Here is a 14,459-nt window from a genome sequence, read left to right as displayed (position 1 = left end):
TATTTATCTATCTGTCTTCCCCTATCTTTCTATCTATCCCTCTGTCCTGGCCTCTACTTCACTGCTATACCCTTCTGTCCCTTCCTCCTTGTTCCACTTCCTCCCTCCACCATCCTCTCTGCTCTCGTGTGACCTGTGGTCAACTTTCTTTTCACTCCAGCCGCTGTGAAGGCAAGACGAACTACTAGCGTTCTACCTCAGATTTGCGTTTGGCCGTACGGCTTTTGAATGTTGTTTTCACTGTCCAATTTTTCCTGTCTTGGTTTGTGTTTGCCACCTTGGAATCCTCTGTGTAGTGGGTTGATCCACTACTCAGGAAGAGACTATTCTAGAGTACGTTCTGTCTTATCTTCGAAACGTCTAGATAGAATAGAGACAGCTGATGAAGGGATATTCCAAGTGGCTTTCCGTTTTCCTATGTGTTCGTTCCGTTGTCTGTAGTTTATTGTTCTAACGTCCTGTACCCTGATATGCATATATATACACATGTAGATGTAAGTATGTACATATATGTGTGTATACATGTATATATATTCTTTGTATTATATATATATATATATATATATATATATATATATACTAGCAGAAATACCCGGCGTTGCCCGGGTTAAAGAGAATAATGAAATCTAAAAACGCTGTCTAGACTACGCATCATCTTTATATATAGAGATGTATATACACACACGCACCCAAACACACGTATATATATGTATATCACTATAAATATATGAAAGTCAATGAAGTTTCGTAAAAGAAGGTGATCATGTACATACTTTCTTGCTGTTGTGATTATAACACCTCGTTGTAAACAATGTTCCTTGTTTTCCCTTGTGGAGCATATACAAATAGGTTTTTTTTTGCTGCCCACTCTTGAGCAGCCAACATACAGTTGTCCATGTGAGAAGCAGGGCTCTTCCAAGAGAAGACCAGCTACAGACAGTGTTTGACCCTGAGATTTGTTTATGGACATGGCAAAAGTCACACGAAGGGGGAATTGTAGTCTTCTGAATGTAAAAGGAATGTCTGCTCCTGATGGAGTAAGGGGAATTCTTGGAATAAAGACGTCATCCCCTTTTGCACATCCAGAAAGAATGGTAGCCTCGATAACGTGTGACATCATTTTCTAAATAATGCTCATCTGTTATGTTCGGGTTAAAATTTCATCAACATCAAAAATATATGAATTTTCATGGGAGTTATGGCCGTTATGCAAAGAATATAATTTCCAAATTTCATAAAGATCCATTCAGTACTTTTGACGTAGTTTTGGATAAGAAAACAAATGACTAATGTGTGTGTTTGTGTGCATGTGTATGTGTGTGTGATGGGTGTATATATGTATAGATATCTGTATGCATGTATATATGTATATATGTGTACATATTACATGTACATCTATATATATATATATACATCTACACATACGTATACATATACATGTATGCATATAGATCTATATATATATATATATATACATATACGTGTACATATACATCTATATGTATACATATACATCTCCCTCTCTTTCTCTCTCTCTCTCTGAAAGTATCTGTCATTACAGTATCGAAATGGTGTACATATACATGTATATGTATACATATACATCTCTCTCTCTCTCTCTCTCTCTCTCTCTCTCTCTCTCTCTCTCTCTCTCTCTCTCTCTCTCTCTCTCTCTCTCTCTTCTGTCTCTCTCTTTCTTTCTTTCTTTCTCTCTCTGTGAAAGTACTGTCATTACAGTATCGAAATGTGATTGTTTCAGTTAGTGGAATAGTTTCATTTTTAAAGTGAAAGTATTTGACATGAGTGTTTTTGTTTCACTTTTGACACGTAATACTTAAATAGTGGAGGAGATATTATGTTGCCGTGGGCTCGAACTCTGCAAGAAGTTAAAAAATTTTTTGGACTAAAGCACAACTGTGTAAAATTTGAATGAAATTGGGGATCTTTTTTAAAACGGGGGCCACATTTTTCATTAACGAAACACTTTGAAACGTGAAACACTGGTAGAATGTGTCATATAAAACATCTTTTTCTCTTAGTCTTCTTAAAAAAAAAAGAAATCCATAAATTATTCCATGTTAAAGTTGTCGTATTTCTGTAATTTCAACCAATCACTGACGTCCATTTAGCCGATATACATTAAGTGCCGACTACATAAACAAACGATTCTGAAACAATTAACCCCAACCCTAACCCTAACTCTAACCCTAACTCTAACCCTAACCCTAACCCTAGGGTTAGAGTTAGGGTTAGAGTTAGGGTTAGGGTTAGGGTTAGGGCTAAAGCAAATTTAAAATGAAAAAAGCAAATAAAACGAAGAATCGTTTGTTTATGTAGTCGGCACTTAATGTATATCGGCTGAATGGACGTCAGTGATTGGTTGAAATTATCGAAATAAGACAATTTTTTACATGAAATAAATTCGAATACAAAAATATTTTTCTGTTCTATAACACAAAATAGATAAGTATACGAAGTTTGAAAGTCTTTCGGCACCAAAAACACTATGTAAAACATTAATGAAAAATGTGGCCCCCGTTTTAAAAAAGATCCGAAATTGGTTGCGTAGTTCTCGAGTTTTAGGGATTCACACAGACAGACAGACAGACAGACAGACACACATTCTCATTTTTATATATATAGATAGAGAGAGAGAGAGAGAGAGAGAGAGAGAGAGAGAGAGATCTTTGAAAGTTGTTTACGGGAAACGTTTTGAATATGTTAAAAAGAATGCTCCTATTGTTTTATGCAGACCACAGTCTAATGATGCTAACTGGTGAACCAGTATTTGGAGTTGTATCGAGCTGTACTGAAATAATGTAGGCTAAATATAGTAACGATAATGATAAATTGCATCCATGGATTGTTATTATTATTATTACTGTCATTACTAGGGCGGCGAGCTGGCAGAATCGTTAGCACGCCAGGCGAAATGCTTAGCGGCATTTCGTCCGTCTTAAAGACGGTCTGTGTTCAAATTCCGCCGAGGTCGAATTTGCCTTTCATCCTTTTGGGATTGATAAAATTAGTACCAGTTATGCACTGAGGTCGATGTAATCGACTTAATCCCTTCCCCCAAATTTGTGCTTCCTGCAGAAAGGATTATTATTTCTATATATATATAACTTGTGTGCATACGTTCATGTTTGTCCCCATCATCATTTGACATCCGACATTGGTTTGCTTCCATTCTTCCATTCTAAATAAGTACCGAGGGGGAATTGTTTGACTAAATCTATCACGGCAGTACCCCAGCATGGCCGCAGTTCTGTTATTGAAATAAATAACATGTGATATGTGCACGTGTGAAGTCGGTGAGGTGGTAAAAACGTTAGCACACCGGGCGAAATGCTTAGTGGCATTTCGTCTGTCTTTACGTTCTGAATTAAAATTCCGCTAAATCGACTTTGGCTTTCATCCTTTCGGGGTCGATAAAATTAAGTACCAGTTGCGTACTGGAGTCGATCTAATCGACTGGCCCCCTCCCCAAAAATTTTGGCCTTTGTGCCTAGAGTAGAAAAGAATATTTGAGAGAAAGAGAGAGTTTAAGGAACTACATATCTTCATATAGTCACGTCAATTTATCGACTGGTTTTTCGCTAAATATTTTGAGTAAACATCCCTCTAATTTCAATCTAATGAAAGGAAAATTTCTTATCTCTACACAACACTTATAAATATAGAATAGAGATTATATACTTCCAACACCTGTTTACAGAATAGGGAAACCACATATGCTTCGAGATGCTATCCACCTGAGAGCCCGATTAACCAATCTCTAGATGAACCATAGTAAAATTCATCTAGTACGCAGATAATAAAAAAGAGGAAATGAGTGGTTTGATTTCAAGAAGAAATAAATATAGCTATTATTACAAAACATATCGTTAACCATATTAAATTGTTTTGTATAAGAAATTCGCTTCGCAATCGACACGTCAAGCGCTTCCGGCTTCGATCTACCGGCGCGACATCTTGAGAAAGTAACCTTATAACAGTCTCCTTACACACTTACACGCGCACAAACACTCTCACACACACACACACACACACACACACACTCATACACATACACATATACATAAACATATGTATGTGTGTGTATATAACATTCATTCATAAGTATACATATGTATATGCCTATATATGAAGAGACGCATTGAGTAGTGGCTAGAGCATTGCATTCTTGATCGCTAGATAGTGGTTTCGATTCTTGAACCGGGTGATGTGTTGTGTTCTTCAGCAAGATAGTTTATTTCATGTTGCTCCAGTCCACTCAGCTGTCAAAAATGAAGAAACCAGCAAAAGGCATAATTTATCTTAAGTATCGCAACGTTAATACGCGTTAGATTGATCACTAGTACAGAGAGACAACAGGGTAACGCCGTAGTTGGATAGCTAAAAGAAGTAAACAGTGAGGAGGCCCTTGGAAATCCTCATTTAAAAATCCCAGAAAGGTTTTTTCTAAAGTTCAAAAGACCTAGCGGTGTTGTTTTTTTTTTGTTTTGTTTTTTTATAGATAGATAGATAAATAGACAGACACAAAGAGGGCACCTACTGGTGGCATGTGGTCTGTGCTGAGTATAGCTTTGTTGCTAGTTTAAGGGGTTAAGTTCTCTTCTTTGAGTTCGTGTTCATGTTTGTATTAAAACCTTTCAGACGAACCTCAGCGTCTTTTCTTTTTTAATTTTTCAATATTTTAATTTTTCATTTTGTCATTTTTCTACATTTTTTCTCGTTTTTTTCTTCATTGCTCAATTCTGTCATCTTTAATTCTTAGCTTTTAGTTTCCCAATCGCTAATTGCTAACTTCTCAAATCCCTTCCTCCTACCCATTCCTTCTATCTGTTCATTCCTCCTAACTTAGCTTTGTTTCTCTTGGCATAGCACTCCCTCTTACCATCTTACTACGGCGTTACCCTGTTAGCTCTCTGTACTAGACCGCAACTATGTTGCCTGAGATACACCAATACCTTATAGATTCCTTACTGTTTCGGAATTGTATTGTAGTCAGGACAGAATAGAATTGAGTTGCTTTTCTCTTAGTTGTTTTGATGACATACGAGACAGGCCTTTTCCATCATTACGCATTGTTGCTCTATAGGCACATGTAACTTTAATCTTTTAACTTTTACTGGCTTCGGTCATTAGATTGCGACCATGCTGGGGTACTGCCTTGAAGAATTTTAGTCGAATGAATCAACCCAAGTAGTTACCTTTTGCCGAACCACTAAGTTACAGGGTCGTAAGCACACCAACACCGGTTGTCAAGCGGTGTTGGTAGGGGACACACACAAGCAAAACGACACGCACGCACGCATACACATATCCATATATATATATACATATATAAAATATATTATGTTATCCGGAAAGTTCTGAGTGTTTTTTTAATATGCAAAAAGGGATATAAATAATTGACCTTTCAATAAATTTTAATCGATGGAATAATTTCTATTATTATTAATGACCTTTGCTTATCTATCAATTTAAATATTTCAGCAGCATAAAATTTGACTGGTTTTGAAGAAAAAAAAGTTAACGAGATGCATTTTGGCTCCATCTAAATCGTTAAATGTTTTTTCCTTGCAATGAGTTCTGTGGAGACAAAAACAAGTGGTAGTCGGATGGCACAATATCTGGAGAATATGGTGGATGGGGTAAGAGATCCCAGCCAAGTTCATGTAACTTTGTTCGGATAGTCAAAGATACATATGGTTGGGCATTGTCTTGTTGCAACACTATCCCTTTCCCTTTGAAACCTCCGGCCTTAATTCTTTGGTTTTTTTTGTAAAATTCAAATTAGCCAGCTGATGACAATAAACATCAGAATTAATGGTCTGGTTTTGTGAGAGAAGTTCATGATAAATAATACCTTTATGTTCCCACCAAACACAGAGTATAGTGTTTGTGGTATGAATTTTTGTAATTGGTTGTTATTTTGGAGGTCCCTTACTCAAAAACCGGGATCTTTTTCGCACTACGTTTCCGTACATAATCCAATTTTCATTTCCAGTCACAAGTTGTTTCAAAAAAGCATGCTTCCATTCTATTTCAAAAGCATATCACAAACGGAATACCGGTCCAAGCAATTCTTTTCTGAGAGTTTGTGAAGGACCCATACATTATAGCGAGAATTATATACAAGCTTCATTAGGTTTTCATGAGCTTTACTTTTAGAAACTTCCAACTTCTTTGTAAGTACTCTGGTCGTGATATTTGGGTTTTCTTCGATTTTCACCTTCAGAACACCTTCATCCAATTTTGAAGGTCTTCCACTGCGACTGTCGTCTTCCAAGCTAAACTCTCCACCTTTAAATTTTGCAAACCACCTTCGAACAGTTGATTCACCTACAGCATCATCACCATAAGCTTCACAAATGCTTTTGCAGGTCTTTACAGCATTTTCTCCTTTTCTAAATCAGAAAAGCATTACAACGCTAATAAGAAACTTATGGTCATTCATTTCAAATGTTAATAAAAGATAACCGGAATGAAAGATAAATCTATTTTTAGTCAGAAACAAAGAAGATATACACTACCATTTCGAACAACGCCAAAGTTTTAACTGTGTTACGCTTCAAGTGTGTTCAATAATGCCTTAAAAGATTTAGCTTCAAAATGCTCAGAACTTTCCGGACAACCTAATATATATATTTTAAATTCAAATTACGATAAACGTAAACAAACAAACGAAGTTTGCTTTTAAAAGCGTTGAAATATCTTAGAAAGTTATAGAAGTGATTTTAAATTCTCAAACGCAGGATAATGCTAATAATATAGCCTGAACAGGATAAACTACTCCTATTTTGCAGAAAAAGTGTAGGCGGCCAGCCATAGTTAATATATATATATATATATATATACATATATAGACAAAGAGCTTCTTCAAGTGTCTGTCTACCAAATCTACACACAAGGCTTTGGTCCACCCGAGGCTATTATAGGAGACACTATGCCAGGGTGCCACGAAATGGGACTGAATCCGAACCGATGTGGTTAGGAAGCAAGCTTCTTACCACACAGCCACGCCTGTGCCTATTGTTGATGAAAAAAATATCTTGAGTTTTAGTTGAGTTCTGAGTTCAAACACTTCCATGGCCTACTTTAGGGGTAGGCTTAATCAATCCGGCCATGTTCTACTTGAGTGATAGATTTAATCCGTTGTCCGGTTTAATACCACCATCTGATAACTTAAGGTACGTTTTTATAGAATGGACTTTGCAAAATATACTAAGCTTGCAAGCTTTCGGTCCAAGTGTCTGGTTTGTGAATACTTCCTTCCCATAAGTTTCATCATCAACTTCATCATGCCTTGGATGAGTCTTTTAACTCGTAGTCTCTATCACGAGTCTTTGAACTCGTAGGGGCAGTTGCTCAGTTTCCATGGTGTATAAAATGGTTGGTTGCGATGTGAGAGAGATTTGACTCGGCATGTTGTACAACATCATCATCATCATTATCCTTGGACATCGTTATCTCGAGCCCTAGGACTCATGGGACTGATTCCCCAGCTTTACGGGTTCCATATCGTATAAGTGACTCGGATCACAACATTCCACCTGAACGGGACTTCAGTCCGTTGCAGGGTTACTCATTTACATTCGAGTGGACTGAAGTAACGTGAAATGAAGTGTTTTGTTCAATAACGCAATGCACCACCTATTCCTCGAATCGAAGCCACAATCTTACAATCATGAGTGAAACTCCCTAACCACTGAGTCACGCACCTTCACTAAGTTTTCATACGTTTCGGAGGCTCTGTAAGGGGTCATGGACACTATCTTTTCTCTTGATAAAGTTGAAAACTGTCTAAAAGAAACTTATCTACTCTTAATCGTGAATCTCAATAAGAGGTTAGCCTATATTCGTTAATCCAGCATATATTTAAACACTCCATTTGGTGATCAAATGAGCTTAACCTCTACGTAATCGTCTGACCTAATATAAATAGTAACCAAACAGTCTTCAAATTCTACCCTACCGTTTTTAGGAAAGAGAAATGTGAAATTAGGGATGCATTTTTGACAATATAAAAAGGTGGATTATTGTATCGCTTCGAGCATTTTTGTCCATAGGTCTACGGAATGTGCACAGATACTGGAATATACAAAGTAAGGGGAGCAAGAATAGCTAAATTCTTATAACACGTAAATGAACGATTATTTTGGATTACAAATGTAGATTGGTTACAAAGATAATCTCTGAAGCTCGATATAATTTCAGTGAGGATTCTTTACTGAAATTATTGTATTTTGGATAGAAAGAAAATTAAACGGTAACATATGTTACGTTTAGAATATCAACCGAGAGATACAGATCAGAAGATTTTAAGATGATGTTGTATCGAGAACCATGGAAAGATCGATAGTGTTGGTAAAATATAGTCAAGATTATCATCTAAAAGAAAGCAATGCAAATAAATCGAAGGTGGATTCGTAAATAACCGAATGATATAAATATACCTGCTACAAAGCAATACTACATTCATCTTTTGGCTTCGCCTGAGGTAACCATGAATAATTGGCATTTGCTGGCTGTAACCGGTAAGCTGATCACATTTATATTTTTTAGAAACCTTTTTCTTTGCTACATTCTTATTTAATTATTTTCATGTAACTTTATGAATATAACACTTAGTCAGTGTACATATATACATCATTAGATTTCGAGATGAATTCTGATGTTTCTATGTCAGGTTAGACAATTTCACTTACAAGTTATTTTCATCTCAGTATTTAAAAATAATAACAACAATACTGATTTCTTTGTTAACTAATAAGTGTTCATGCAAATAGCAAGGGTGGTACAGGACGATACAGTAAAATATCATATTCGCCAAAATGGGAGAGACGTACGAAGGCTGCTCGTGGAAACTCCACAAAACTACGTTTGTTTTGACCACGAGGACAAGTGCCCCCTCTTCAGCTGCTTCTATCAGTCTACAATTGCATGCTTAGAGCAGGTCCGTTTTCTCATATGTCATCCTTGCCACGTCCACCCAACTTTCAATAAATTTGATGGTAGGCAGTACTTCTCGCTCCATCCTCACTTTCCTTTCGAAGTGAAATTTTAAAAGGTTGATGAGGACTTGGCGAAATAGGAAGGTATCTTCAGCCCTTTCAATGTGGTCCACCATGCAACCACTTTCGCTAAGGCCACCAGACAGATCAATGCTGCCCGATCTTTTTGGCTATAGGAAGGCGACTGGACGATCTTCACACGGGACACAGCCGATAGTCGAAGCCATCTTACACGCGGCAGCAACTGTTCGATATAAACTCATATACAGTTATGCTCGGGCAGTGGACAAGTACGTACAGAACCGATTCGTTACTGTGCTCGCATCTCGAGTAAGCCGGACTGACGGCACTTCCATGTCCGGGTGGTTTAACTGAAGCAATCAGCACAACCAGACCAGGGATTTCTGGAGTTAATCCATGGGTCCCGGCCTGAAAGTTCCACAGACATCTCTGGGTTTATTTTTGCTCCAGTCACGACTTTGTATTCCCTAAGAGCGTTGCCGATTACTTACCATGTGTTCGACATAATGACGGTGACATCGTCAGCGTATGTCAACATAGTTCTCCCTCAACGTCCCTCAACGATTTTAGTTTCAGCAGTAGTGGCTCTAAAATCAATCCTATTAGCAATAATTCTACTATTTATTGGCCAAAGGGGTACATACATGCTTACAATAACGTCTACGTGGGTATTATTAAAAACGTCAAATGCTGACAAATCATAAAAGAAAAACTCCTACAGTCAGTGCCGTTATGCGAGTACTAAACTAGTATATTATTTCATCGACGCTGAGGTGGGGGCGGAGGATATGAAACAATGTTGACCTCGTTGGGACTTAAGTTCAACACGTAAAGAGGCAGAACAAATACTGCGAGGCATTTTGCACAACGCTCCTATCAATGCTGCTAATCCATCAGCAGTAGCAGCACCAGCAGCAGCAGCGGCTGAAGAAGAAGAAGAAGAAGAAGAAGAAGAAGAAGAAGAAGAAGAAGAAGAAGAAGAAGAAGAAGAAGAAGAAGAAGAAGAAGAAGAGTCGAAAATAATAGAAAATGCACATTTTCGTTGATGGTGTTTATAGTAGATATTCCACATAAATTCTTGATTCTCTCACTACACGCAATTTTTTTTTTTTTATAATTATCCTTTTCAGTTATTGGTGCTGTATTTCTGGGAGCCCCTGCAGGTTCATGTAAGTAATATTTAATATATTCAACAGAAAAAAAAATTGAAGATGATGAGCTGGCAGAATCGTTAGCACGCCGGGGAAAAATACCCAGAGGCATTTCGTCCGTCTTTACCGTCTGAGTTTAGTGGAGGCGCAATGGCCCAGTGGTTAGGGCAGCGGACTCGCGGTCATAAGATTGCGGCTTCGATTCCCAGACCGGGCGTTGTGAGTGTTTATTGAGCGAAAACACCTAAAGCTCCACGAAGCTCCGGCAGGGGATGGTGGTGAACCCTGCTGTACTCTTTCACCACAACTTTCTCTCACTCTTACTTCCTGTTTCTGTTATGCTTGTAATTCAAAGGGTCAGCCTTGTCACTCTGTGTCACGCTGAATCCCCTTGAGAACTACGTTAAGGGTACACGTGTTTGTGGAGTGCTCAGCCACATGCACGTTAAATTCACGAGCAGGTAGTTCCGTTAATCAGATCAACTGGAACCCTCGTCGTCGTAACCGACGGAGTGCCACTTTCTTGCTAGCGTTGTTGTTGGTGGTGATGGTAGTGTTAGTCCCAATTGGGAGCAGATTGGGTTGACCAATCCTCAAAGGTATTCACGATCTGACCATTTCTCACTACAGTTTTATGTTCTTAGTAGCCTATGTACTGGCGTAATTTAAAGGTATGTTGTCTACCATCACTAATCAGGGACATTACTGTCTCGAGTCCTAGAACTCATAGGACCACTTTCCCAGTTTCCATGTGACCGCGATCAGAACATCCCATTTGAACGCGAGGCCAGTCCGGCGCAGGGTTGTTTATTTACAGCTAAATGGACTGAAATAACGCGAAATGAAGTGTTTTGCTTCATTTTCACGAAGTGGGATTTCGTGCTGGCGACAATCTGACATGTTTCATCTGCTCGAATCACTGGTCATTCACTTTCTTTCATTTTCTTCTATTTTCGTTTCTTATCTTTCCTACATTCTCCTACAAACGGCATTACATTCTTACCTTACAATACTCTAACCATGTTACCTGGGAAAATAATGAAGGCGGCTATACGCAATATAAAACCAAAAAGAAAACATCCAGTTGTCACTAGTTGTGACTGGCGGTTCAGGGTAGAATCTACATAGCTAGAAATAAAAGCAAAAGAGCCCTTACAGCCACAGTAAGCACATGCTATATATATATATATATATATATATATATATATATATATATATATATATATATATATATATATAAATATATATATATATATATATATATATATATATATATATACATATATACATATGTATGTATGTATGTATGTATGTATGTATGTATATATATACTACTGACTGGGGAGATAACTTCCCCACAGTGAGCGAGATTACTACAATATAGTTTCGTTCGAAAATTACAAACACATCTGTTGTCACTACTCCGTCGCCGGAAGGCTAGGCCAAATCCCAACTGATTTAACACAATGCTAAATTTTATAATTTTCACATTAGCATTTTGCTAAGTCAGCCACAAGTTCATATGGTATAAATTTTATAATTTTCACATTAGCATTTTGCTAAGTCAGCCACAAGTTCATATGGTAAGTATATATACTGACACTTGTTATCCTACAACCTCAGTCACAACTAGTGGTAAGATGCTTGCTTTCCAACGACATGGTTTCGGGTTCAGTCCCACTGCGTAGCACATTGGGTTACACACAAGAGAGAAAACATGTTAAAAAGACAGGTCAGTTCCTCTCCAATTTTTTGTAAATTCTTAAATATATCTCCTTCTGTGTATATATATACTACCAAACAAACATGATTTTTATTGAAACCCTAATACTTTTTGTTGGATACTGTCTTGTAAACTGTTTTTAACATTTTCTTATTATTATCAAAGAATGTATATATGTATTTTAATACTTTTGTGACAACCAGTACTTAACACAACAAAGCTTATACAAAGCTTTACATTTTACTTTTGACAATCTTTTTCTAAAAAAGTGAAACCGGTCAAGTGAATAATCATCTTTAAAATTGCATTTTCAAACCTTCTTTCATATATATTTCCACTCGTGCAGTATCTTACAACTTAACTTTGTTATATATATATATATATATATATATATATATATATATATATATATATATATATATATACATATATATATAAGAATTTAAGGATTGGAGAAAACGCATGTTATAATTGCATACTTTATTCCTACATATGTTTCAAAGGATTACAACCTGTGTGATCCATACGGATCTTTGATATTAAAATTGTAACCTTCTCATCAGGGAAAGCATGGGAATCATCTTAAACGTAAGACATTATGATCGATTATGAAAACAATAGATGGATAAGGTTATGACTTGATTCATTTGAAAAAAAAACGTTAGAGAATTGGACGCTGCCGGATAGTGGGTTGGACAACACATACCAATAAATGTGTGAGAGCGTACATGCATACATAAATACACATACACAAACACACACATATACATGCATACTGATACACACACATATATATATATATATATATACATATATATACATATATATATATATATACATATATATATATATACATACATATAAATACATATACATACACATACATACACATGCACACATACCCATACACATACATACATATATACATACACATACATACACATACACATACATACACATATACATATATATGTATATATATATATATATATATATATATATATATATATACACATACATACACAGACACAGACATATATATACATATATATATATGTATATACACATACATACACATGTGGACATGCACACTCACATAAACCTGTATACACAATCATATACACACATTTATATTTACACATACACAAACATCTAAATGTTTACTTATATTTTTTTTTAAATAAAAATAAATTAAGTTTAATAAAAAAAACTATGGATACGTAAGGACACACCAGAAGGATTCGACGTCCCGATGGGAAGTTCCGATTGAGCTCAAATTGCTGACTTAATATGCACATATATTCTATACGAATTAGGAGACCAATTCCCAAATGTTAAGGGTGGTCTATACAGAGACGACTGTCTATTATACTTAGAGAACACCAAAAATAAAAAAATACAAAAAGTTAAAAATAAATTAGCTAGGTTTTTTAGCAGAATGGGCTTTGGTATAGTATTTGAAGATGAAACATCTATAGCTAACTTCTTGGACGTCACTTTAGATCTACACACTAAAACATTTTTCCCGTATCATAAGTCCTCCACTAACCTAAAATATATCAGTAAATCCAGCAATCATCTAAACTCAGTAACGAGAAATTTGGTCAAAAATATTTCTCTTAGACTATCCAATCTTTCTACGAACGAATGCATTTTCAATAAGGAGGCTGAATTTTACAATTTAGCTTTATCAAAAGCAGGTTACAGAGAAAAGGTTAATTATATAGATTCTAATTATGAAACCGATATGAGTAATAATAATATTAATAATAATATTCTTAATAGCAATAATTATAATGATAAAGCTTTTAAATTAAATAATAACAATAAATACGAAGATACCCACAACCATAAATTACCTAACGATAGCAACAAGATTAACATCCTTTCACGAAATAAGGGAAATAAATGTCAAATAAAACCTTGTCTCAATGATAACAATAAACGAAGACTATTTATAAACAATACCGGAAAACATTCTAAACCAGAACCTAATAAATATGTCTGGTTAGTTCTTCCTTACAGTAAAAATGTAAAATCAAACTTGGTATCCCAGTTCCAAAGCGCTATAAATAAGAACTTTCCTAAACACTCTCATTACTCCCAAGTCATAAATACACACAAGGTTAGATTCGGTTTCTCTAACATGAAGAACATTTCACAGATAATATCTGCACATAATATGAGGCTTTTGCATCCACTAGAGAGTTCAAACAGTAATATCATTGAACCAAACGTTATTAACCCTTACCAAAATAACAATAATAACACTAATAATAATAATATAGGGAACAATATTAATAACACGACACATAATAGTAATAGTCATAACAACAAAATCATTATTTCAGAAGTCAATTCCAAAAGAATTAGTTTAAGTGAAAATGTGAGACTCAGAAACACTATCTACCAATGTCAAGTTAGTAATCCCCAAAATACTTACTTTTACGTAGGTTCTTCCTCTACACCTTTATCCACTAGAATTTCTAACCATTTTTCATCTTTTAGAGATAGAAGCAAACGTAATACCACGAGCCTTAG

At 36.0% G+C, this 14,459-nt stretch overlaps 1 protein-coding gene and 1 long non-coding RNA gene across 2 annotated transcripts in view; one reads left to right on the top strand and one right to left on the bottom strand.

Moving 5' to 3' along the window:
* The window catches only part of LOC149136673 (uncharacterized), a 367,529-nt gene that overhangs the window by 347,184 nt on the left and 5,886 nt on the right, over positions 1–14,459 (bottom strand). The window lies entirely within an intron of this gene.
* Positions 8,674–14,459, top strand: part of LOC149136674 (alpha-tectorin-like) — a 9,857-nt gene continuing 4,071 nt past the window's right edge. The window contains exons 1-2 of the mRNA XM_089348315.1: positions 8,674–8,698; positions 10,175–10,213. Of these exons, the coding sequence (XP_089204441.1) occupies positions 8,674–8,698; positions 10,175–10,213 (64 nt within the window). The remainder of the gene's footprint in view (positions 8,699–10,174; positions 10,214–14,459) is intronic.

The sequence above is a fragment of the Octopus bimaculoides genome, chromosome 3 (assembly GCF_046866305.1).
Source record: "Octopus bimaculoides isolate indiv1 chromosome 3, ASM4686630v1, whole genome shotgun sequence".
NCBI lineage: Eukaryota > Metazoa > Mollusca > Cephalopoda > Octopoda > Octopodidae > Octopus > Octopus bimaculoides.
The sequence above is the reverse complement of the archived record's forward strand: the minus strand, read 5'-3'. Positions and strand labels throughout refer to the sequence as shown.